Here is a 27604-nt window from a genome sequence, read left to right as displayed (position 1 = left end):
GAAGAACGACCACTGGGCTAGTCAGGTAGAATCTAAACCCAATCCCTTATCAATGCACAGTGGAAGTGAAGAACAGATTTAAGGAACTAGATTTGGTGGACAGAGAGTGCCTGAATAATTATGGCTGGAGGCTCGTAACATTGTATAGGAGGCAGCAACAAAATCCATCCCAAAGAAAAGGAAATGCAAGAAACCAAAGTGGATTTCCAACGAGGCCTTACAAATAGCAGGCAAGAAAAGGGAAACAAAATGCAAGGGAAATAGGTAAAGTTACAAAAAACGGAATGCAGACTTCCAAAGAATATCAAGGACAGACAAGAGGGCCTTTTAAAATGAACAATGCAAAGAAATAGAGGAAAATAATAGAAAGGGAAAAACCAGAGATCTGTTCAAGGAAATTGGAGATATTAAAGGAACCTTTTGTGCAAAGATGGACGTGATAAAGAACAAAAATGGTAAGGGACCTCACAGAAGCAGAAGATATCAAGAAGAAGTGGCAAGAATACACAGAGGAATTATACCAGAAAGATCTGGATGTCCCAGACAACCCAGATAGTGTGGTTGCTGACCTTGAGCCAGACGTCCTGGAGAGTGAAGTCAAGTGGGCCTTAGAAAGCATGGCTAACAGCAAGGCCAGTGGAGGTGATGGCATTTCAGTTGAACTATTTAAAATCTTAAAAGATGACGGTGTTAAGGTGCTACACTCCACATGCCAGCAAGTTATGAAAACTCAACAGTGGCCAGAGGACGGGAAAAGATCAGTCTACATCCCAATCCCAAAGAAGGGTGGTGCCAAAGAATGCTCCAACTACTGTACAATTGCACTCATTTCACACGCTAGCAAGATTACGGTCAACATCCTACAAGGTAGACTTCAGCAGTATGTGGACTGAGAACTCCCAGAAGTTCAAGCTGGATTTCTAAGGGGCAGAGGAACTAGAGACCAAATGGCAAGTTCTGAAAGAAATGGGAGTTCTTGACCACCTTATCTATCTATAACATTGAAGAACATATTTAAAAAACCACATAAAAAAACCTGCAAGACCCATCGGCCACAGAGACTGGCGAAACGTTAGGAAGAACAACCTTCGGAACATGGTCAAAGAACCCGAAAAACCCACAACAACCATTAGATCTCAGCCGTGAAAGCCTTCACGAATAAACTGTGCAAGACCCTTCAGAAATCAAAAAAGAGCAAAGCAAAAAGCAAGCAAAGTACTGTTACTCTAATCACAATTTATTTCACAGTCCCAAAATCCAATAATCTTATGTAAAAAAAATCCTCTACCATATTCTAAAACATGTAACATAATACAAGCATTTGCTTGGTACCAGCATTTCATCCCCAGGATGGTCCGTGAAAGCTTTCCTTGAGATATACAAGTCAGTCTTGAGATTTTTGATTATTTTTGTTTGTATATTTATTTTTCCTAATGTATTTATGGAATGGTAATTTTCATGCATTTGTTCAGCATATTGCCATTATTTCATTACCTTTAGATCCTTTTTGACCATCAGATCCTGGAATTCCTGGAGCACCTGGCAATCCTTGTCCACCCTGATTGTTGCATTTAAAGAAAATGTTCCATCAATTATTATATAAAATAATTGTGCAGTTCTCCAGAGTGGAGTAAGAGGAGATCTGACAGAGGTACACAGAATTATGCATGGTGTAAGTAGAGTTGATAGGGAGAAGTTTAGCTCTCTCACACACATAATACTAAAACCCAAGGTCATCTGCTGAAGCTGTATGGTAAGACACTCAGAAGAGATAAGGGGGAAACCCATGCTTTTTCACACAGCACACAGTTGAACTGCAGAATTCATGTCCACAAGATGTAGCAATGGTGGCTAATATGGATGGCTTTAAAGATATACTAGATAATTCATGGTGGTTAGGGCCATCCTTGGCTACTTGTTGGGAGGGCCATATGTCACCTCCAGTATAAGAGGCAGAATGCTCTGTAGATCATTTGCTAGGGAATACAAAATGGAGAGTGAAGCTAAATTCTTATCCTCCTGGGGGGGTGGGTCTTCCTGTAGGCAACTGACTGGACAATGTGTGAAAAGAATGCTGGACTAGATAGGCTTTCAGTCTGAGGAAGACCTCTTTTCTCATATTTATTAAGTACCTCCAAATTCTAAAATAAAATGATAATCTTTTATGCACCATTCTGCAATCTCTGATAATGCAGAGAAGTGACTTTTAAAAATAATATTACACATGGCTTCCTTTGGAACAACCATTCTGGATGTGAATAGAGTTCATAGAGGCTTTAGAGCTGATTTTTGCCATTTTTTTCATTTTTAAACAGCCTCCCTGAAAACAAGGCTGAAAATCACAAGTCATATAAATACTATAACAACCTTTTAAAAGCTCACCTCACAAATAATAATCTTTATCTTAGGGAGAGTCTACCTTTAATGCCCAATGTGTTTGTTCTGCTTGTTAAAAGAAGCTAACCTGAATGTAGCCGACATGGAAGGATAGTGTGAGGAAGATGACAGTGTCACAGGTACCCCTGTGGGTAGGCCGACTCACTTTCTTCCTGGTTCTAGGGAATTGCAAACAGCAAGCTTCCCAGTGGACTTAGGAGATTCCTTCTGGTTGGAATGTGTGCTGGGAGAACCCATGGCCAAAGAACCTGAGATGTTAGAATGGGGAACCTAGACAGAGGCTTTAGAGGACAAGGGGTCAAGAGGAGGGAAAGAGAGAGAGGGGTACAGGATCTAAATAGGGGATCTGTTGCCATATGCGGAGGTACAGGAGACAGAGGAAGAGGGACCTTGGAGGGAAACCCTAGAGGTCCCCAACAAGGGCTTCCATATGGAAGAAGATCACCTGGAGAAGTCATAGCCCCTAAGTGACCGGCAATACACATATAAAGAGTACCTCTGGATTGACATCCTGGGTCAACTGAGGATGCCAAAAAATGAGGTGGAAAGGCACCTAAGCCTCGGCCCCCTTCCTGATCTTATTACTGGCTGGAGGAAACACAGGCAACAGGAATGCCAGGACCAGACCTCAGAGAGACAGTAAGAGCAGAGAAGCTCTCGGGGCCCCCACAGACACAGCTAGGGCCAGTGGGGCTCACAGACAAATTTGACATTTCTGCCTTGCAAGACATTTACTCAAGAAGTTGTTCAGTAGCTATGAAAACCAATTTTAAAAAACAGCACATTTATTGCTGAGGTTTAGATTTAAAAAAAAATCCCATAGCCAGAGAAGCTGTTCCTCAGGCATCAGGAAAATATGTAACACAAGTAGCTGTTATGATCCCATACCGACTGCATAACAAAACAGGTATAAAGGCGAATGTAAACATAAGACTTTTAGATGAAAATACCTCTGCATACCTGGTCACCTTGTTGTCCTGGAAAGCCAATTATACCTCTAAGTCCTGGAGCCCCTGTAAAGCCTGGGGGTCCTTGAAAACCAGCCTCCCCAGTATCACCAGGTTCGCCCTTCTGGGTTCCCTGAGGTGCACTTCTGCCTGGCAATCCTGGGATCCCTCTGAAGCCAGGGCTGCCTTTATCACCTGGAATTATTTAAAGAGCTTGTAAGCCCCAGAATCCTCCTAACAAAAATGGCTATGCTGCCTGGGGATTCTGGGAACTCTAGTCCAAATGTGCAACTTTTCCAATCTTTAGTTTATATATTATATATTACTTTAGGACATACATGGCACAGAACACATGTATAGCCTATAGGACAGTCTATTAAACAAGGTAACTCCCCAAAACTGCCACCAAAAGGACTCAACAGCAGTGTAACTACAAACCCATAATTGCTTCCCAAAATATAGAAGAGGCTTATCAGAATCTGAACTTAACATTACATTTATTGACTCCTGTGTTACTTAGAAACTGTTGACTAACCTTGTGTGCCTGGCAAGCCTTCGTCACCAGAGAGACCTGGCTCCCCTTTTCTTCCTTTCTCTACCAATATGGTAATGCGGCCATCTTCTCCTTGAGGTCCTGGTTCACCTTTAATTTAACATATGCAGATGAAGGCAGAGGTTTGTTAATAACACACTTTAGCGTCAGGCCCATTCTTGCCACTATGACACAGATTGTGCTCTGAAACTTTACGGCTCTGAACCACATTTTAAATACCTGAGCCTTGATGTAGGTCATAATAAGTAGCACAGTCTCTTGCAACTAATTGTTTTTCTTTATAATAAGGGTAAGACTAAGTTACATTTCAAAAATAATGTAATGGGTAGGTCTGGTGTTAGTTTTGTGCATAATAGGTACACATTTCCTAGCTACTATCAAAAATTAAAGTCTAAAAGACATTTTGAAGCACTCGGAGAGGCATATTGATAGAAAATTTTGAATACATTCCTTGTATCAATCTTGTTTCAAGAAAATTATTTTATCTGGTTGGTAGCTCAGTGAATTAGCCATTTTTTGTAGAATCATAGGCTAGAAGTTTGATTCTCCATTGTTCATCCCAGAATAGCCAGCTGGTGTAGCCTTAGGAAAGTTACACTAGAATGCCCCCAGAAGAAAGAAATGGTAAACCACGTCTGAGTACTGTACACCTGAAATATACTGCAAAGGGTCGCTATTAACCTCACATCAACTGGGCCAATGAGTGCTCAGGTCAAGAAAGAAAGACTGGGTTTCTTGACATACTAAATGACTGTGCCTTGGAGCAACTTGTCATGGAGCCCACCAGAGGACAGGTGACTCTGGATTTAATATTGTGTGGTACTCAGGACCTGGTTAGGGCTGTGAATGTCACTGAGCTGCTAGGGAATAGTGACCATGCTGCAATCTCTTTCTCCGCGCATGTTGGGCGGAGTGTGTCAAGCAAATCTGACACAAAACCCCTTAATTTCCCAAGGGCGGACTTCCCTCAGATGAGGAAACTAGTTAGAAAGAAGTTGAAAGGGAAGGTAAAAAGAATCCAGTCTCTCCAGAGTGCACGGAGCCTGTTTAAAACAATGGTAGTAGAGGCCCAGTGGAAGTGTATATCACAAATAAAGAAGGGCTGAACTAAGTCAAAGAGGGTGCCGACATGGCTAACAAGTGGAGTTAGAGAGGCTATGAAGGGCACGGAGGGGTCCTTCCATAAATGGAAATCCTTCCCAAATGAGGAAAATAAAAAGGAACCCAAACTCTGGCAAAAGAAATGTCTTGCCTCACAAACCTTTTAGAATTCATTGAAAAGGTCAGCAGGCATGTGGATTGATAAACTGAAGATCAGTAAGTCACTGGGCCCAGATGGCATCCACCCAAGGGTTATTAAGTAACTGAGAAATGAAGTTGCTGATCTCTTAATTAAATATACAACTTGTCCATTAAAATGGCCACAGTGCCAGAGGACTGGAGGATAGCACATGTCACAACAGTCTTTTAAAAGGGGAGGAGGGGGACACGGGGAAACTACAGGCTGGTTAGCCTAATGTCTGTTCCAGGGAAGATGGTGCAAAGCCTCATCCAAGATAATAGAAGAACAAGCCTTGTTGAGGGAAAATCAGCATGGCTTCTGTAAGTCTTGCCTCACAAACCTTTTAGAATTCTTTGAAAAGGTCAGCAGACATGTGGATGTGGGCTAACCAGTGGATATTGTCTATCTGGATTTTCAGAAGACATTTGACATGATCCCTCACCAAAGGCTGCTGAGAAACAATTTTCGCAATGGAGAGAGGTGAAGAGCGCTGTGCCCCAGGGATCTGTCATGGGACCAGTGCTTTTCATCCTGTTCATAAATGACCTGGCTATAGAAATAATTTGCTTGTGGATGAAACACATTTCAATAGTTCCATACCATTGGGGAATTGGGAACAATGTCATGGAATTTTATAAAATGCTATAATCAGCTGCAGATCTCTGAAATAACATTATCAGAGCTGCAAAAAACAGCAAAATTAGGAACAGCATATATGCTACACTCATATTTAACCGATACTTAGGTTTTTGTTTACATTTTTTACCTGTTATATAATACCAGTCAAAGATTCTGTCTTGTATTTGTAACAACAACAACAACAACAACAATAATAATAATACAGTGGTGCCTCACTTAGCGATGTTAATCTGTTCTGGAAAAAACATCGCTAAGTGATTTAATCACTAAGCGATATTAAAAAGCCCATAGGAACGTATTAAAACACGTTTAATACGTTCCAATGGGCTAAAAACTTACCTTAAAGTGAAATTCCTCCATAGCAGCAGCCATTTTGGGTGCCTCTAAAGCGAGGCAAAACAGTGGCAGCCATTTTGTTTTTGTGGTGGCCATTTTGGAACCGCCAATCAGCTGTTTTAAAAAGTTTGCTTTGCCATGATCGCTTCCCCGCGATCATCACAAAGCGAATTTTAGCCATAGGGGACATTGCTAAGCGATCGCTCCAGCGATGGCCAAAAGTCCATCGCAAAGCGATTTCATCACTCAACGGAGCGATCGCTAAGCAAGGCACCACTGTAGTAGTAGTAGTAGTACAGTGGGGTCTTGACTTAAGAACGGCTTGAGTTAAGAACATTTTGACTTAAGAACCGCTCTCATAGGAAAATATTGACTTGACTTAAGTACTTAGATTTGAGTTAAGAACTGAAAAAACCCACGTGGGAGGCAGGGAAAGTGCAAAATTTGAACTTTCAGTTAACTGTTGGCCAGTGAAAAGGGTGCCTGTCTGCTTCCTCACTCCTCCCAGCGTTTAGAGAGTGGATTGGGAGACAGTCTTCCGACTGCCTGGTACTGTATTGCCTGGACTGTATTTTCCCTGCCTTCCCTGAACCTTTCTTGACCTAAGAAAACAAGAAACAAAATATCCCCCTCTAGTGGTCGAAGGCAGAATAGCAGCTTGCCATTAGTTTCTACGGACGGAAAAGAGCAGATACGGATCAAATGGTTTTCAATGCATTCCTATGGGAAATGCAGATTTGACCTGAGAACATTTTGACTTGAGAACCGCCTTCCAATACGGATTAAGTTCTCAAGTCAAGACCCCACTGTAGTAGTAGTAGTAGTAGTAGTAGTAATACTTTGTTTCAGCTTTTGTATTTCGATGAAAATAATACTACACTTGATCTTAGCCAAAAGGCCAATAAAGGTTTATTATTATTATTATTATTAAAAAATAATAATACAGTGGGGTCTCTACTTAAGAACTTAATCCGTATTGGAAGGTAGTTCTCAAGTTGAAAAGTTCTTATGTTGAATCTGCATTTCCCATAGGAATGCATTGAAAACCATTTAATCCGTATCTGCTCTTTTCCATCCATAGAAACTACAGTGGAACCTCTAGTTAAGAACTTAATCGGTTTTGGAATGGTGTTCTTAAGTTGAAACGTTCTTAAGTTGAAGCAAAATTTCCCATAGGAATGGACTGAAAACCAATTAATCCGTTCTGGTTGTTTTTTTTTGTTTGTTTGTTTGTTTTTTTGTTTTGTTATGTAGAGGTGCGTTCGTACATTGAAGCATTAGTTCCCATAGGAACTAATGCAAAGCTGGTTAATACGTACTCTACCACTAGGGGGAGAATTTTTTTTTAACCTAAGATGACCTTAAAAAAAGAGCAGGAAAGGTTTTTTTCCTGTTCTTATCTTGGATTTCTGTTCTCAAGTAGAAACAAAATTTAGCAAATGGAGCTGTTCTTAAGTTGGATTGTTCTTAAGTAGAGACGTTCTTAAGTAGAGACCCCACTGTACTTTGTTTCATCTTTTGTATTTCGATGAGTATTTTCAAGATGTAATACTTTCATTGGCTACTGCAGAGAACTGTATACTAGTCTTTATTTTTCTAGCTGCTGATAAGGACCATGCAAGTTACACAGCTCAAGTTACATACCTGTGGGGCCCATCAGCCCATATTCTCCAGGAGAACCCCGCTGACCTTTTTGTCCTTCTTCACCTTTCACACCAGGAGCTCCCATTTCTCCTTCACTTCCTGGGAGTCCAAGAAAACCTTGCATGCCCTTGGATCCTTTGCTGCCTTTAAATAAAAGTTTCAATTATAATGCTACTATTGGATTTATAAGATCACAAAAGAAAACTGGAAAAGAACTTTAAACTGGGATTTTAAATGTTTTAAAGTGGTTGCTCCATTTTAGCTGTGAGAACAGAGGGATGCTTGTATTTAAAGTTCTTCAACTGAAAAGAGGTTAACTGAAACTTCTGTAATGGGGTTAAATGAAAGTTAACCGAAGGCTTCCCCTGCACCATCAGAGGACTGGTGGGGGTCCCACGCAACCGCGATCGCCGCTTTCAGAGGTCCCCAAGCAGTCCTCCGATGGAGCTGGGCAAGCCTCTGAAGACTTCCCCAGCACCATTTTTGAACTTCCTGCCCTTTTCCCCTGCCTTTTTCCATTCGGAGGCTTGCCTCCAATGGTGCTCGGCAAGCCTCCGAACAGAAAAAGGCAGGGGAAAAGAGCGGGAAGTTCAAAAATGGTGCTGGGGAGGGCTTGTCTAGCACCATCGGAGGACTGCCGGGGGACCTCTGAAAGTGGCGATTGCGGTTGCTGGGGATCCCCGCCAGTCCTCTGATGGTGCTTCCCCAGCTCCCTACCTGGTAAGTGACTTTTTAAAAAAAAATCCCATAGGAATGCATTAATTAAATTTCAATGCATTTCTATGGTAAAACTCGCCTCGCAAGACAAAAATTTCACAAGACAGTAGGTCTCGCGGAACAAATTATTACACCACTGTAATCGGTTCTGAGGTGAACGACAGCATCAAAACATTTCCCCTAAAGCAATTCAAAAATGTCTAGCAAACCATGCTCTAACTACAGAGGGAAGTGTGATGAGATGGGTTTTTAAGTTAAAATCTTTTAAGGCATATGGGTTTTGTAATTATGAAGTGAGCCAGAGAGGTTCCATTTTGTTTCTTTGTATATAATATCTGTGCTATGCTGACAAGTTGTTTTCTAGGCGAGCAGAGAGCATGTTATTCTGAAGGCCTGAGAAGGACTCTGTGTGATTAGATAGATGGAAATTGTTGTGGCTCTTTGATAAACCACCGTAACCCAAATAACATCTGCTGTGTATGAGAAAGAATTCATGTAATGTAACAGGACTGTTTGCCTAGTAACGAACTCTGATTGGATGACATCGTGGGAAGGTGCATTAGGCCCTTGCCAGTTACTCTTGAAAAAGGAACTTTTTACCTATGGACTTTGTCTTTCCAAGACCGACCTTTCAGTGATTCGTGACCTACATTTCAGCCATATGGGACTTACCCTGATGTCTTGAGAGAGAGTTTGGTGGCCTCCCTACATGGACTGGTTTCTATGCTTTGCTGGATTACTTTTGGACTTATGGGATTTTCCTAAGGACTGTACATGGACTATTTTCTATGGACTGTTACCTATGGAATATTCTTTATGGACTTCTTTTCTTGGAATACTCCATATGGACTATGCTCTTGTAATTTAGTAAGGACTATGGTATATTTACTGGATTTTTCTTTTCTAAGGACTATGGGACATATAATGGATTTTTACTTTTGTTTAGGGATTTTTATTCTATGATCACTGAGGACTATAGCCTTGTTATAACCAACTTGGATTATTTTGTTTACTAATGATTTCCTGGACTGGAACTGTTTGTATTCTTTTTAATGGCTTTTTGGGTTTTTGAATACTTTTATATTTTTCATGTTTTCTTTGCCTCACTACATCTGTGTAACTAAACAGCACAATGCTAGTTTATTTGTTTTGGTTTAATTTGGCTTTGAATATCTAGTAACATGCTTTTTCTTTAATAAAATAAAGTTTATAAAACTCATTTGGTTTCCTGAACAGTACACTTGCCATAGGGTCATCTGAGAGTGCTGCCTCGGCCTAGCTTACTTAGAGTCCTGTCAGTGGTGCAAGTTAAGTCTAAGGACTACAAAGCCCACTTGACCTTTTCACAATAATATCTGAGAGTACCAGGGTGTTCTTATGTGGGCAGACCTGTGAGAAGGAGTGTTGTAGCATGGCTGGCTGAATTGGACTCTTTCAGCTCATTTTAGCATGTGCAAACTCCTGATTGCTCTCTGTCCAAGCGTACACGCGTGTTTTCGAACCCGTGTTCGTCACATGGTGGCAGCTGCGCGATGGACCACGTGCTGGGTTTTGTAGTACCTCAGGATGACCAATTTTTGTTCTATCTGGCAGCTTGAGTGACTCTGATCCACAAGCTAAGTTTTGATTGCAGTGGGACACTGAGGCTTCAAGGAGCTAGGTGCTTCCCTGGGTGTAAACAGTAATTTCCTAGGAAACACTGTTTGCCAGCAGTTAGATCTAAAGGCTGTGGTGAGAGGTGTTAAATCTTCAGGCTGTGGTAATGTGTGTTAGAATCTGGGGTGCTCTTTTAAGAAAGAGATTCCCAGTGGGACAAGCAAACTGTTAGGAAACACTTGGATTTAAGCAGTAGGCATGTGCAGGTTGTTACAACGTTGTAGTGAAGAAATTCCAAGATGCATGTCCTTTATTTTTAGAGTGCTTGCACTCTGTAATAGCAGCAGGTCATTTCAAAATCTTAGGATTGCATAAATGACTCTGGCCACTTTGTTCTGGTTACATTGTTTTGGACCTTGCATCCAGGTTTTTTCTTTTTTGTTTTGGCCTAAGCGTACTCCTATAATCTTAGGATTTGCCGGAGCACCTGGCCGTGTTCCAGACTAGCTCTGGGTCTCCCCACTACGATCTTAGGATCTGGCAGGAGTACCTAGTTGCATCTGGCTTGGCCTAGAGTCATGCCCTATGATCTCAGCATCTGTTGGGATGACCTGGCCCTAGAGGTATCTATCTGCACCCAGTTCAGTCATTGATCATCTCTGTAACTTTAGGGTTCACAGAGTGATCACAGTTTTTCTTTTCTCTTCCTTTTGGATTTTTCAGTATTTTGGTTTGGCAGCTGTCTGTCTTCTCACAGATCTTAGGGTCACAGAAGGGACAGCAGTTGGTCAAAGGTGCAGAAGAGATTTTTAATTTTATTTTGGTTTGGCAGCTGTTTGTTCTCTCGCCTATCTTAGGATAGCAGAAGGGACAGCAGTTGGTCAGAAGTGCAGAGGAGATTTTTAAATTTTTTTTTCTTTCTCTCCTTTTTGTTTGTTATTGCTGACCTAGCCAAGGCTAGTTTGCCAGCAGAGATGGAGGAGAAAAAACAGTCCGTGGATATACTCTTAGAAGTGGCTTCGGGATTTTTCGAGCAAGCCAAGCAGAAAATTAGGGAAAGAGATTTCCTGATACGTGAGCTTTATCAGGAAAACATCCTTTTAAAACGTTTTCTTAGCACAGAACCTGGCTTGATGCAACGGTTTTTCCAAGTTCAGCAGGGTTCCTTTGGGGATTACTGCAATGAGACGCTTCAAACAATTGGAAGCAACCCTGAGATGCAAGATGTGTGTGTGGAAAGAGTTAACGAGGCCCAGTGGAATGCTAAGGAGCATTCCAGAGAAGACAGCGATTCATCGTCCGTCCAAACAAAGGATTTACAGGCCCTGGAGCCACGCGAAGGGAGAGGAATGCAGCCGAAAGTTTGCCGGGAAATAGCATCGGACGGCGCAAGGGAAAACTGCAGTGCATTGGAAATCAGCTCAGCACCAACCTCAGCTCTTACTCAGAGCACAGGACAGGTGAGAAATTCTGAAATAATTCGGGATGAGACTGAGAGCCCTCACATCAGCTTAGATGTAATAGAGACTCAGCTTAATTCTTTGCCAGGACTTGTGTCAGCAGATTTTGATGCATGTCAGATCTCCAACAACCCCCCTTCTCTTAGCCCCGCGAGTTCAGTGAAATTAGATACTGTGAAGTTGGAGGGCATTCCTTGGTCTTCCTGGCAGCTTTGCAGGGAGGCAATGCTCCATAAGGGGGAACTAATTAGGACCGGACAGAACACATCAAAGCAGACCGAAAAAGATAAAGTACCTTTACCAGAGACGTTGAGTAATGTTACAGGAGGAGTTATTTGTACAGAGACCTTGCAGCATGGACTTTCACATTGTGAGACTGTTTCTAACACAACCAACGATGGGGGAAGCGCTAACTTTTTGGGATTACAAAGTACTGATGTTTCTCCAGAGACTGAAATATTTGGCCCAGTACCACAGTTAATCTTCTCAGAAAGATCTTTAGAAAGAAAAGCAGAGGTTTGGGACAATACTTATTTTCAACAGCCTATTTGCCAAGGAAGTGGTGAGAATGCTGATACTGTTTCTGAGGCTATGCAGAGTACTCCCGAGGGAACTTTGTTGCAACAGCGGCCTCTTGTGACCAAACCTGATAGCACAGCTAATTCAGTGATACATGTGTCCAGGGGTGTGGCATTTCTGGACCAAGGCGAGGAAGGCATTGATCAATTTAGCTCAGAACAGGTATTGGAGTCTGTATTACCTAATCCTAAAGTGGACTTGGATTTTAGCCAGTTAAATGAGCTCACGAAGACTGAATCAATCCTTACAATTAATGTTGAGATGTTGGTAGAAATTGTTACAAATGTTGAATACATTTCTGTGACTAGAATAAAAGGAGGGCTTTACCAGATTTTAATTAAAGAGGAACATCGCCCTTATACGTCATTTAATTGCCCTCAGGGAATTTACCAACTCAGAAAACTAGCACCTGGAATGGAAAATACCTATGTTACTTTTCAGAAATTGGTTGATGAATTCTGTGGTGATTTATATTATGTGATTGGCTATGTAGACAACCTTGTAATTTACAGCCCTGATCCAATTCCAGCAGACCAAAATACTTTGACATTCTTAGAGAAGCAGAGACATCGAAGCCCAAGATTGATGCAGTGGTATTTCAGATTGCAAAAATATGATTTTGATGTTGAACATCTACTGTTAATTCCCCACTGCTTATCTCGAGTGTTTAGTGCAGATGCAAGGGGAGAAAATGGCTAGAATTGTTAAAGCTCTGATGTTTAGTTTTCTTGGTATTCTGTATGACTATGTTCCTGAGCATACATAGAGTGTTTTATCCATTATTACTACATATCAGTATATTAGATTGTCAAGTTATTATGATGTTAACCCTGGTTTCACTATTTTACTGTTTGATGACTAGAGTATTATCTGAGCATATGCAGAGTGATATATTTGATTAATTATACTAACATGTTTATTCTTCTGTTTTTCAGACTAGTAGAAGTGTCTAAGGCAAATTTCTCTCATGTATGGTAAATACTGTAATTATAATAGTTCTCATGTATCAATTGTTTTGCTATTTTAGAATCATATTTGAAATGTATTACTTTATGTTCAAGTTAATATCTTTCTCTATTTTGTTAATGCTTCATTATAACATCTCATCTTATTCAGTTATCAAAATTAAAACTTAAATTGTTTAGGAATTTTGTTAATCTTCAGGGGGCTTGTGATGAGATGGGTTTTTAAGTTAAAATCTTTTAAGGCATATGGGTTTTGTAATTATGAAGTGAGCCAGAGAGGTTCCATTTTGTTTCTTTGTATATAATATCTGTGCTATGCTGACAAGTTGTTTTCTAGGCGAGCAGAGAGCATGTTATTCTGAAGGCCTGAGAAGGACTCTGTGTGATTAGATAGATGGAAATTGTTGTGGCTCTTTGATAAACCACCGTAACCCAAATAACATCTGCTGTGTATGAGAAAGAATTCATGTAATGTAACAGGACTGTTTGCCTAGTAACGAACTCTGATTGGATGACATCGTGGGAAGGTGCATTAGGCCCTTGCCAGTTACTCTTGAAAAAGGAACTTTTTACCTATGGACTTTGTCTTTCCAAGACCGACCTTTCAGTGATTCGTGACCTACATTTCAGCCATATGGGACTTACCCTGATGTCTTGAGAGAGAGTTTGGTGGCCTCCCTACATGGACTGGTTTCTATGCTTTGCTGGATTACTTTTGGACTTATGGGATTTTCCTAAGGACTGTACATGGACTATTTTCTATGGACTGTTACCTATGGAATATTCTTTATGGACTTCTTTTCTTGGAATACTCCATATGGACTATGCTCTTGTAATTTAGTAAGGACTATGGTATATTTACTGGATTTTTCTTTTCTAAGGACTATGGGACATATAATGGATTTTTACTTTTGTTTAGGGATTTTTATTCTATGATCACTGAGGACTATAGCCTTGTTATAACCAACTTGGATTATTTTGTTTACTAATGATTTCCTGGACTGGAACTGTTTGTATTCTTTTTAATGGCTTTTTGGGTTTTTGAATACTTTTATATTTTTCATGTTTTCTTTGCCTCACTACATCTGTGTAACTAAACAGCACAATGCTAGTTTATTTGTTTTGGTTTAATTTGGCTTTGAATATCTAGTAACATGCTTTTTCTTTAATAAAATAAAGTTTATAAAACTCATTTGGTTTCCTGAACAGTACACTTGCCATAGGGTCATCTGAGAGTGCTGCCTCGGCCTAGCTTACTTAGAGTCCTGTCAGTGGTGCAAGTTAAGTCTAAGGACTACAAAGCCCACTTGACCTTTTCACAATAATATCTGAGAGTACCAGGGTGTTCTTATGTGGGCAGACCTGTGAGAAGGAGTGTTGTAGCATGGCTGGCTGAATTGGACTCTTTCAGCTCATTTTAGCATGTGCAAACTCCTGATTGCTCTCTGTCCAAGCGTACACGCGTGTTTTCGAACCCGTGTTCGTCACAGGAAGTTACTGTATACTGCTTTATCACTAAATGATACAGTGGACCCTCTACTTAAGGAATTGTTATGGAATGGTGGCTGCAAGTCGAAAAGTCTGTAAGTCGAATCTCCATTGACCTACAATGCACTGAAAACCTATTATTTATTTATTTATTTATTTATTTATTTATTTATTTATTTATTTATTTATTTATTTATTTATTTATTTTATTTCTATCCCGCCTATCTGGTCTTATTCGACCACTCTAGGCGAATACCATAACCAGTGGTTTTTATTCTATTTTTATTCCATTTTGGTTTTTTTCTGGTCTGTAAGTCGATTCTCTGGCTGCAAGTCGAATCTAAATTTTGCAGCCAGAGAAGTCTGTAACTCGAAAAGTCTGTAAGTCGAGCCATCTGTAAGTTGAGGGTCCACTGTAACAGTTCAGGGCGAGGACGAGGGGGAGAGAGAGAGAGAGAGAGAGAGAGAGAGAGAGAGGCTGCAGTGACACCAGCCAAATGTTCCCCAGTTACATAGGAGCACAAGTTTCCAGTCACATGACACACGGCCACTAGCAAATCATTTTATTGGCCAGCAGTGTAACTGTGGAACATTTTCCCCTTGCTGGGAGGCTTCTTTTTATTTTTCTTTCTGGTGGCATTTTCATATATTTCTTAGCAGTATGGCATATGTGTATGATCCTACCTCAATAGTTTTTCAAAGCAAATTCACTAGGGAAGGCAGCTGCCATTACTGCCTCATGGCTGACCCTCTCTCTCTCTCTCTCTCTCTCTCTCTCTCTCTCTCTCTCTCTCTCTCTCTCTCTAATTTTACTGCAGCCTGAGTATGGATGCCTTGGTAAACTTCTGTCAACAGGTTTTAAACACAAGCACTCCACCTACTGTCTGGCAAAGCAGCACAGCGCTGGTGGGGGGTGCCAGGTCCATTGAATGCAATGCACTGCTTCCAGAGGCACCTGTGCAACAGAGGGAATTCTATCCATCAAGAAACACTAAGCACTACCCAACATTTCGATGTACCATTTAAAAAAAATAAAAAATATATTAAAGTTGAGGGGCTTCGGTACTCCATAAAACAAAAAAGGAAATTAATAGGTACCGTAGTATCGCCGGCCATAACGATTTAAATGGAAGGAAATGAACCAGTAACGTTAAAACACATTGGGACACTAATCTAGGTATATATATCATGTGAGCACATAGCACAACAAGAAAGGGCTGAAAAGTGTCATTGCCAAAGGGGAACATTTTGCATGACCAGAGAGAGAGAGTGTGTGTGTGTGACACAAAAAAAGAGCAATTAAAGTTAAGCAAAAAGCAGCTGTGACAATAAAGCACAACAAAGACATCACATCCGGTGAAGCAGATTTTGGCCTGTGAAAGTTTCTGCCCTGAAACATTTATTAATTTTGAAGATAGTTCTGCATTCTTTGTTGCTTTGGCTACTGCAGTTAATTGTATGAAAAGCAGCACCATTTCCATCTCTTTATAATCCCTAGACAATGGTAACTAGTACAATCCAAGCTGTAGGTGTTATTAAAAAAAGGTTAAAAACTAAAGACCTTCCCTCCTTGCAACTTAATTTGAAAATCATATCCTAAGAAGAATGGGAGTGGAAAAGCAGTGTTTCATTTTTAGAATTTTCTTTCTTCCATGCTTTGCCACTCTGAGCATACTCTTCTTGTTTCTAAACTGTAAACCCTAAGCCTAGCTTCAACTGGCCCACCTCTTGTTTTCAAAGGCCAGAGAAATACATTAGATGTGTTGTATGAATATGCACAACAGCTAGTCAGATGTAGTGGACGTAGTGTGGGACTAGAACTCAGGAAACCTGGGTACAAATCCTTGTTCAGTCATGGCAGCCCACTAAGGGCAGTAGCCTGTTTCCCTGAAAATAAGACCTAACCTGAAAATAAAGCCCTAGTTTGATTTTTCAGGATGCTTGTAATATAAGCCCTACCCCAAAAAAAGACCCTAAAGTGAAGCCCGCCTTCCACCATTGTGCAGCAACCAGAGGAAAATGGCATGATTGTATTTGAATAGACGTAATTGTACATAAAATAATAAAGCATCCCCTGAAAATAAGCCCTAATGCATTTTTGGAGCAAAAATTAATATAAGACCCTGTCTTATTTTCGGGGGAACATGATAATTGTAAACCACTCCTCAAACATCTCACATATCTCACAGGCCCAATTAAGATCACCACAAGTACAAAGTAATCTGATGGTGCATAACAATAACAACAAAACATGCATAAATTAACTGATATTCGATACATGACATGGGCAAATTAACAGGCCATATACCTTTTTGTCCAGGAAGACCTGGTAATCCATTTTCTCCTGGAAGGCCTAGATTTCCTCTTAAACCTGGAAAGCCAGGCGATCCTTGTGTTCCAGGAGGTCCTGGCATGCCTTTCATTCCAGATGGACCTGATGCACCCATGTCTCCTGCTGGACCTTTGATGCCTGGTACACCTGAGTGAAAATGCCCCACAGTAATATTCAAATATCTCAGCAGCCCATACCAATAATTTTATATATTATAAGGCCTTCCCTTTAATTTCTTATACTCAGACACTAAGGTATGGCAGGACTGGGGGAAGAAAACAGGAAAATCCATAAGGCTTGTACTATAAAGTGAAATTATTTCTCTCTATATATGCATGTGCTCATCTTCAAAACATTACTTAATGTGCTAAGGCATTTTGGGTGTGTCAGAGACGCAGATAGCAATGCCATCAGAAGGTCAGACTCCACCATGAGTCTGGATATCTGGAATGGTCACAACTGAAATGCCATACTAAGTTACATCCACCATCATCAAGATTAACAGTCATGTCAGCAGAAGATAATGGATAGTTTTATGGTGCTGAAGGTGGAAAAACTCCTGTAGGGCAGCTACCGGGCAGCAGCAGACGTTCAAGGTAACACTGGCAAAGGGTTTTTTAATGACAATATCAGTGACACTCAAGCTAATGTTTGTTACTATTTTGCTAAACAAGATAACAGTAAACCATTCCTGAATATTTCTTACCCTGAAAACCTTAGGATGAATCCATCTAAAATGAAACAAGAGATAGTGCTAGTAGATGAAAGTCCTACTTTGGAAGGCACTCAATCAGTTACTGGAGGAAAGCAAAGGAGAAGTGTGAATAGTGCCTTCACTAATGGTGCACTAGATTAAAGTCAGAATGATATCTAGTGGCTGATGTGCATAAAGGTGAAAGGAAAGTCTCATGCTTCATGACACATACAATTGGAGCATGAAACATGAGAAGTATGAAACAATAAAAGAAAATAAAAGAACCATAAAAGAAACGAAAGGTTTAAACAGTTCAGTGCTTAATGTGAGTGAACTAAAGTGGACTGGTATGCAACATTTTCCGTCACACAACTATGAAATATTTTAGTCTAGAATTAAAAAAATCAGAACAAATGTAGCTCTAATACTGCAGCAAGAAGTAACATAGGTAGTTAGGTGCTATAATCCAAGGTCTGGCTGAATAATGCCAACCAGATATCTTGGGAAACCCTATCAACAAAACCCTCATTCAAGTCCATGCTTTGGCTACAAATGCTGGAGGAGATGAAATTGAAAGCTTTTATGTAAGCACCAAAGAGAATATTGATCACACACCAAGACAAGATGCCCTGATAAACATAGGTGTATGAAATGCAGCAGAAAGCAAAATGAAATGTTGTTAGAGAATTTGGTGTAGGAGGAGTTAGAAACAAATAGCAAAATGACTCATAGAATTCTGTGATGCCAACAATTCGTTTATTCCAAATCCATGCTTCAGGGAACTAAACAGATCATAATACATGTGGACATCATCATATGGCCAATACAGAAATCAAATAGACTGTGTTATTTGAAGTAGCAGGTGGAGAAAATATATTCAATCTATCAAAACAAGACCAGGGCAATTGACCACATATTGTTAAAATTAAAAACATCAGAATAAAGTGAAAGAATATAAACCATAGTGCCAAAATAAGATTTCAAATGAATTTACAGTCCATATAAAGAACAGATTTGCATTATTAATTCAACTGACTGTGAGCCTAAAACACTTTAAGTTGAAATCAGAGATATTATTAGGGAAGTATGGATGATTTAGAAAACTATTTTAATTGTTAAGGTCAGATGGGATGCAAAATAAAAGACAGAAATAGGTTCAGGATTCTAAATGCAACCTTTCAGCACCTGTCATGTAAAGACAAAGAGAGCTAATAATCAGAACAAACAAAGAGAACAACAAAAGATATCTCCTCTACGAAATCCAAGAAAACGAATGCTGAAAGAACAATAGGGAAACATAATGTCTGATCAGGATAAAATAAAGATAGAAACAATATGCTGAAGAGTTATACAGAGAAGATAAAAGAATAACAGATTCCTTTGAAGAAAAGGTGGAAGGGAAAAAGAAAAAGAGCAAATAGGAGGTGGATTGAATCCACAATGGAAGCTACAGGCTTGAGTTTACAAAAGCTGTTGAGGACAAGACATTTTGGAGATATATAAATGAAAGTGAATACTTCAGTACAGGCAGCAAAATATCTTGAACTTACCCTATTAACAAGAGATTTCTTCTTAGCATGCCTTTGAAAAGATGCCCCTTAACTGCTTTTAAATATAGTTGTGGCATCCCAATGCTCTTCCCAAGTGGACTGAGCCTGTAATCATGATGTGCTTACCTGCAGAGCCTGGTGGTCCAGAAGAGCCAGGAGACCCTGGTAGACCCTGTAAACCATTGTCACAAGGTGGCCCAGGTGAGCCTGGATATCCCGTGGCTCCCATGTCACCTTTTCTTCCTCTAAAGCCTTTTGCTCCTGGAAACCCTGGTGTGCCTGGCTGTCCTGCAAGGAAATTGTAGCTTAATTTTCGCTTTGTTTAAAGGTGTAAAATAGAGGCAATCATAATGGCACTTTACAGGAGATTTGTGATAGCCAGAAGGTTTCTATGCTCCCTCCCCAATAATTTTGATCAAAGAAGTGGACACTGCAAGATCTCATCAGCATCACTATAACGTAATAGCCATTGTGTTGTGAAATAAATGTCTAGGGGTGCCAGGTCAGCACTTTACCATTCCCTTGGATTTTGGTACCAAAACTTGAGATTAAAGGATTGGGCCCCTGCATAACAACCGTGTGAGAATGATTCAGGCAGTCATTGTGAATTTCCCACACCAGGTTCTAAATAAATATTGTATGTGTGCTTACTCTGAGTGCAATATACAGGAAGGCCTGAATTCCACTAGTGATTTACATTTGCGTAAGAGAAATTGTATAAATCTTGTTGGCAAATTGCTGCTCATTAATGATGTGTCAGTTACATTCCTGAATGCACAAGTTCCTTTACACAAGTGTAAACTGTCCACAGGATTCTGGCCAAAGTCAGTAAGGCCTGGTGCAAGTTTGGACTGCAGCAATGGGCAGTCAAAGCCACCACACAGAATAAAACAGTCTCATCCTCCACAGCTGCATACCCTCAGATTTGGCTCCCTGCCTGGAAACTCAAGGAAGCAGATGTTACTTCACAGTAAGGCTATGCCAACGGAAACTTTATTCCTTGTTAAGAGAAAGATTTAAAGGATATTCTCCTCTAATTTGCTGAATAACCAAGGATATAGAATAGAGATGGGGCTGTTCATATTTCGTTACTACTCTTCGACCTGGCAGAGAGGCTCGTCATCCTGCCTTTTGCCAGGAGTGGCTAATCCACCGTGAGCTCCGGAGCAATAGGAAGGGAGTGTGGAGCCTTCGGCAGCAGTGGAATGGTGAGTGGTTGGTCTGGCCCCAGGAGGCTGGACCCTCGTTATCTGCACCTGTGGGGATATATCCGTATTCATATACAAATACGAATACCCCCATCTCTGATATAGAAGTTTCAGGCAGCTCAGTGGTTTAGGTATCTGGGTGTGGAGCCAGAGGTTGGTACTTCAATTTCCCACTGTGCTTTCTTGACAGGGGCTGGACTCGATCCATAAGGTCCCTCCCAGGTTTGCATTTCTAAGATGATGATGATGATGATTCACTCTCTGATTTCTTTACACACTGGCTTCAGTTTGGCTTGGTCCTACAGTTTGTACTGTATGTATCCCTCCACCCCCACCCCAGAAATTCTTGTTGGTTTATGCCCATGCTACAAGCAAGCTGAGGCATAACACAAAATGTCTCTTTCAATGAATCTGATTTTAGGAGAATGGATTACATGACATTTGAAATGAACTGTAGTTTCAAGTTAGATTGATAGTGAAAGTGAAAGTCATTCACCTCTTCAGTCTTAGTATTACCACTTAACCTGATATTACATGTATTTTGTCAGGTGGACGTTGAAAATACACTGAATATTTGCCTGATTCTCCAGAGCTGGGGAAACATGATCAAATCATAACTGAAGACAGAATTACTGGAGGCCCATTTAAATCCACATAACCAAGCAGTATTTTACTGGCAATCATGTGAAGATGCCACAGAGAACATATAGAATACAGCACGAACTGCCTCCCTACACCTTCAGAACCCCCAGTTCTTAGTTCACATTGTTCTTAGGCTTGTCATTACTGAATTGTTATCCACTGTTTTAGTCATATAATGCTTTTCAAGTGCTTTTCTTAAACTACTGTCTTGTCCAATATGTATGAATAGACGAGTGACTAATACAGTATCTTATTAAAAAACAATAAAGAAACAGCATTGGCAGTCCTGCAAGATGATCTCCTAAGGGAGGTGATGGGGGAGTGTAACCCTGTTGGGTTATCCTGGATCTTTCTGGGACCTTTGAAAGCATCAATCACTGTATCCTTCTGGGAAGGCTATCAAGCTTATGGACCGGGGGGCTCTGCTCTTTGTTGGTTCTGGTCTTTCCTTGATGGCTGATCCCAGATGGTACAGTTTGCGGATGTTGTCCCTTAGGACCATTGCTATGGGGTACCACCGGGGTCAATCATCTCGCCAATGCTCCTTAACATCTTAATGAAGCCATAGGGATAAGTCATGCAGAAATTTGGAGTTTGCTGTCACCAGTACACTGATGACATATAGCTCTATTTCCCCTTCACTTCATCTGCAAGGGAATCTGTACAGGTCTTTGAGTGCTGTCTAGAGCTGATAATGGACTGGACTAGGGCTAATAAACTGAAACTGAATTCAGATAAGGTGAAATCCGACTCATAGTCAGACTGGTTTGAGGGAAATCTACCTTCCCTTGATAAGGTTACACTGCCCCTGAAGGAAAGGCTCCACAGCTTGGGGGTACTCATGGACCCAGCATTTCCTATGGAGGCTCAAATGTTGTCTGTGGCCAGGAGTGCCTTCTACCAATTTCAGTTGATTGCCTTGTTGTGCCCCTATCTGGATATGAAATGCCTAATAACAGTGGTTCACATTTTGGTAATCTCAAAAAAAGACTTGCAGGGCTGCCCCTGAAACCAGAACTAGATGATTCAGAGTAACTTATGGCCACTCAATTATTATTCAAATACAAGAGTAGGTGATACCCCTTTTTAAACCACTTAAAAATAAAACAAATAGCATGGTTTTGTGGATTAAAGCTATTTCCTTGAGCTCTAAGCATGCTCCCTTCATGGACGGTGCAGAAAATTATTGTTGTTTCAACTTATATATTGCCCCATAGTGCTAAAGCACTCTGGGCAGTTGACAATATAATTATCCAAAGAACACTTTGCCCCTTAGTGAGCTGGGTACTCATTTTACCTACCTCAGAAGGATGGAAGGCTGAATCAACCCTCAATCAATGTCAGCTACCTGAACCTGTTGGGACTGAACTCAGGTCATAAGCAGAGGTTTTGGATGCAGTACTGCCATTTAACCACTGTGTCATGGGGCTCACTATTATTATTATAGATACAAGATAAACCTACAAAACTGTGATTCATACCTGGAAGCCCAGGAAAACCTGGATCACCTCTTTGGCCTGGGGAACCTGGAAATCCTGGAAGACCTCTGTTGCCTGCAACTCCTGGAGGACCATAACTGATGTCACCTGGAGCACCTTTGGGACCATCAAGCCCAGGAGGGCCTGGTAATCCTGAAGCACCATCCAGGCTGGAACCAATTTCACCTTTGTCACCTGGATCACCAGTCTCACCCCTTAAACCTAAGAATAATGAAATCTAATTAACTTGGAATCACTTTTTTAAACTGGCTCTATTTGAACTACTTCTGATGTAGTAAGTGAAACAAAGACCTAAAATGATCTCTCCTGTATCATACATCCTTCTTCAACAGCCTGTTTTCATAGTGGCCAGCTACATACATGTAAGAAGTGCATATTAGGTCATTAAGGCAATCACTGCTCTATCCTGTAGCCATCTGATTTTAAATAAAGATTTAAAATAAAGACTCCACAGTCCGGTCATTTATTTCCCTCCCCACCCGCCACCCCTGTACAGCCCCTAGAAACAATATTATGCATTACCACCCGCCACCCCTGTACAGCCCCTAGAAACAATATTATGCATAGAACTTGGAAATATTACTTTTTAAGACTGTAACTCCCAGAATCCTCAGTCAGCATTGCCTTTGGCAGTTTTAGAGAACTGTAGACAAAAAAAGGCAATATTTCCAAGTTCTGGTTATGAATAATCATACAGTGTCATTCCAAGGGGCACTTCTAGATCCTCTTTGAAAGAGTGCAGAAAAAAACCCATGCTTCCTAACTTTTGGAAGAGTTTTACAAAGAGTTAAACATTATTAAACATTGGCTGAAATCCTGTTGCATAAATTATACCACATAAGGCAACTAACACTATCAGTCTCAATGATTTTTCAGAAACGAAGTATTTCCAATTTCATCCCAGCAGCAGCAAATTTTGGCAATTAAAAACTTCCACATATCATATCACAGCCTCCAATGATTTCCTAATAATTGAAGGAAACCATGGGAACCTCAGGAAATATTGTATTTCTGAAAAATTGCTGTGGCTGATGATGTCAACAGTTTTTACTTGGCCTAAAAGCAACAAGATTTGGGCCATCAGGGCCAAGAAAGATATTGACAAAATTAATTTTGCCAACCTGCTGAAAAAGACTAACATGAACATCTCTCTGAAAACTAAAGAAAATGGAATACAACATGTTTAAAATATATAATGCAAAAGGAGAATAGTAACACAGGGTTTCTTGGCCCCAAATTAATTTTTTAAAATGTAAGAATTTCTAAGTAACCATCATAGCAATTAAACAACACAAAGAAAACATCCTTCACATGTCGATCTAAAATATCCCTGAACTGTTCACAACCATAAGTCTTTATTTGTTTCTCACTGATCATTGTCTCAGCTCCCTCAGGGTCTTCTCCACTTCATGGCCACAGTGAAGAGAAGAAAGTTTCCTCAACTTCCAGCCTAAAGATCCCTGAACAAGCCTTATCTGTTGTTACCTGTAAGTCTGCAACAATATCATGGATGACATCACAACTCAATCTCCTAATAGAATCTCATTCCTGATATTAAGCCAGCCTATAATGTGGAGGAACCAGCTGGCTGGATAGCTCTATGAGTTAAGTATCTGGCCGCAGAGCCAGAGGTTGGGAGTTTGATTCTCCACTGTATATCCCAGAAAAGCCAGCCTCTGTGGCCTTGGGAAACCTGCACAGTCCCAGAGCATCCCCATAAGAAAGGAATGGTAAACCGCTTCTGAATACTCTCTACCTAGAAAAATCTGAAAAGGGTTGCCATAAGTCAGAATTGACTTGACAGCAACAATTATTATTATATAACTTGAAGGAGAAGGGTTGTTTTTTGTTTATGGTGACACATAAAGGCATGACTAAGTCTACTGCCACAATAGATTAATCAAGCTTACATGCATACAAACACTTTATTACTATTTGGACTGCATGTGGTAAAACCAGGAAAATTGTTTAATTCAGTTTCAAATACAAATATTGTTTAAGCTCCTTAAATCTAAATATGAGCTCATTCTATGTTTGGGAATTATCAATAGGCCATGTCTGACGACCACAGGCTAGTTAACAGTGTAATGGTCAGTGAGCATTTTGTGCATTCCTATACTTCACAAATAAAACCCTTTGTCCTTATTTCACTTACCTTCTGGACCTGGAATGCTTGACATTCCTGGTCTGCCTTGTCGGCCTTTGGGGCCATCAAAACCATTGGGACCCGGTTGTCCAGGTTGCCCTCTTAATCCTTTTGCACCTGGACATACAGAGAGAATACAGACCGTGCAAGTCTTAATGCAGAATATATTTAAAACATCTGTGGAACAGATTAAAATATATCTGAGCGTCTTTTGGGGAAAAAAAGGGGTGGTTCAATAAAAACAATTTTAGAGGGCTAATTCACTCCATCCATGTAACTGATACTTACTCCTGCCAGATATCAAAGGATAGCATGGATTTGGAAAAGCATGACAAACACTATCCTAAAGTATTAAACAGAACAATATTCTACATATTCTATGACATTTTTACTTTATACCTGAAAAGATTTAATCATTTGGATTATTTCCAAAGAATCTTACTGAGCAGAGCAGAACATGTTGTATGTGCAAGGATTGGTGTTGTGCAAGCAAACAATGGGTTTTCTTCACTGAGATCAATGTTTGCACAATGGCAACACCAGAAGAAGCAACAGAATCCATTATTATGCTGGTGGAACTTTCCAATCATCAGAAATTCAATAGGATATTAGTTTTTTATTTTATAGGACAGAAGATTCTGTGTTCAGCTGGTAGCCGTCTACAGCAAGCGTAGGAACACATTTCCTATGCCCTGCAGATTTTTTCAGCTTTAACTCCCATCAACTCAACCATAAAGGTCTATGGTTGTGGATGACAAGAGTTGTAGTCCAACAATATCTGGAGATACAGGCAGACCATAAGCAGCGGTACTTGTTATGGATTTACCAGCTCATCACCACTGCTATCACTTAGTTCAATCAATATAATTTTAAAAAGAATTGACCCTACATTTTTAGAAAGATATTACAGTTACAGATGGGCACAAACCACCAGTTTGGTGGTTCATGTTGGCCTGTCCAATGGCTGCACAGCTGTACTGTGGTTTGGTGCCATGCCCCCTCTGGCAGGAGCCCATTCAGAGGCAGTGCCCTGCCTTCCCGGCCCTACCGCCTCTGGATGCTACCTCTGAGTGGGCACCCACTGGAGAAGGAAGGGTGCTGAACTGCTGAACAGTTATGCAGCCTTTGGACAAATCAGCATGAATTACTGAACTGGTCGTTCATCTCTAATTACAGCACTTAAGCACAGTTTCCCCCAGATTCCATAAAATGATACTTGGTATTATCCCACTTAAAAACACCCAAGCCAAAATGCTTCTAAGAGTCATCTCAGTCTCTTTATGCTGTTTCCAGAATTATTTCCATAGATGAAGCCAAGTAAGAGGGAACTGCAAGATTTTAAAATTTCTGCCACCTTCATTCTCAGATCACTTCCTCAACAGCATAGAATGTCAAGGAACCATGTAGTATAGCATATTGATCTAAAGCCACTTATTAGTCTCAGCTAGAATAGACCAATTGAATCAACGTTAACATTTGGCTATCATGTATGATGACATTGACCTTTTGTCCTAAAACGCTTAGCCAATGCTTATTTTTCAATCTGTTTTAATTTATGGGGATCTTGTTTATTTCTTTATAATGTAAAAATAGATAGCTGCTTCTACGGGGTAAAAAAAACCTTTATTTCACATCATTAACCATACCTGAGACACCTTCAAAACCAGGTGTACCTGGATCCCCAGCATACGCTGTTGCATATTGAGGAGTGGTACCTAGAACCAACAAAGAGAAACAACTCTGTTTATGTGACTTTCAACTTCCAGCCTCCCAAATAACCGCATAAACAGAATTCTATTAACTGATTGAAAAGTACTTCTAAAACTGCAGCTCCTTCTAACATATCAATAAAAACAATTTATTTGTTACATTTTTTTAAAAATAATGAAATCTTAACACTTTACCTTTTTGACCCTTTAGGCCAGGTGGTCCTCTTATACCAGGGATTCCTGGATCTCCTGGAGGACCTGGAATACCTTGTGGGCCTTGAATTCCAAAACCTGGTGGTCCCATGGGCCCCCTTGAACCAGGACGTCCAGAGGCACCAGGAAATCCCTTATCACCTGGAATAGCTTTTCCATCATCACCCTGAAGAATGAATACAAATGCATAATAATAATTTACTAGCTACGTTTAGTCAATTACAAATATATCTAAATAAAATAGTGATAAAATAGAAAAAGGCTGTTTTTTTTTAAATGGAAATTTAACTTTCGACACCTTTCAGCCTGTCACGCCTGATTCTGTAGCCAAGGTGCTTGACCGCTGTCGAGCTACCAGCTCCTCCCTTGACCCTTGCCCGGCCTGGCTAATCAAAGCAGCCAGGCCGAAAACAACAGAATGGGCCACAGCAATAATAAATGAGTCTTTCCTTGAGGGCAGGTTTCCATCTGCCCTCAAGGAGACACTCATTAGGCCCATTAGAAAGAAAATATGGCGGCGGACGAGATTAGCAATTATAGGCCCTCGCCAATGTTCCTTTCATGAGCAAAATGGTCGAGAGGGTGGTCGCTGATCAGCTTCAGGCCCACTTGGATGAGACAGATGCCCTGGATCCATTCCAGTCGGGCTTCAGGCCATGCCACGGTACAGAAACGGCATTGGTCGCCCTGTACGATGACCTGTTGAGGGAGGCTGACAGGGGCAAAGTGTCTCTGCTGGTCCTCCTCGACATCTCAGCGGCCTTTGATACCGTCGACCATGGTATCCTCCTGGGGAGGCTCTCTGAGTTGGGAATTGATGGCTTGGCATTAGCCTGGTTCCGTTCCTTCCTGGAGGACCGACTCCAGAGAGTACAGCTTGGGGAGAGTGTCTTGGCCCCGTGGAATCTCAATTGCGGGGTCCCACAGGGGTCGATTATCTCCCCAATGCTGTTTAACATCTATATGAGACCGCTGGGTGGGGTCATCACGAGGTGTGGAGCCTCGTGT

General features: G+C 40.7%; 1 protein-coding gene across 2 annotated transcripts in view; it reads right to left on the bottom strand.

The window, feature by feature from the left end:
- Positions 1-27604, bottom strand: part of COL4A4 (collagen type IV alpha 4 chain) — a 98483-nt gene that overhangs the window by 16936 nt on the left and 53943 nt on the right. For both annotated transcript variants that reach the window (XR_013542974.1, XM_072995991.2), the window contains exons 24-33: positions 26579-26762; positions 26321-26389; positions 24684-24791; positions 22511-22729; positions 19306-19467; positions 16912-17082; positions 7799-7942; positions 3880-3987; positions 3358-3539; positions 1495-1558 (exon numbers count right to left, since the gene is read on the bottom strand). Coding sequence is in view for 1 of the 2 variants with exons in the window: in XM_072995991.2 (XP_072852092.2) it covers positions 1495-1558; positions 3358-3539; positions 3880-3987; positions 7799-7942; positions 16912-17082; positions 19306-19467; positions 22511-22729; positions 24684-24791; positions 26321-26389; positions 26579-26762 (1411 nt within the window). In the remaining variant the exon portion in view is untranslated. The remainder of the gene's footprint in view (positions 1-1494; positions 1559-3357; positions 3540-3879; positions 3988-7798; positions 7943-16911; positions 17083-19305; positions 19468-22510; positions 22730-24683; positions 24792-26320; positions 26390-26578; positions 26763-27604) is intronic.

Source organism: Pogona vitticeps, chromosome 3 (genome assembly GCF_051106095.1).
Source record: "Pogona vitticeps strain Pit_001003342236 chromosome 3, PviZW2.1, whole genome shotgun sequence".
NCBI lineage: Eukaryota > Metazoa > Chordata > Lepidosauria > Squamata > Agamidae > Pogona > Pogona vitticeps.
Note: the sequence above shows the minus strand (reverse complement) of the source record. Positions and strands in the feature narration are given on the sequence as shown.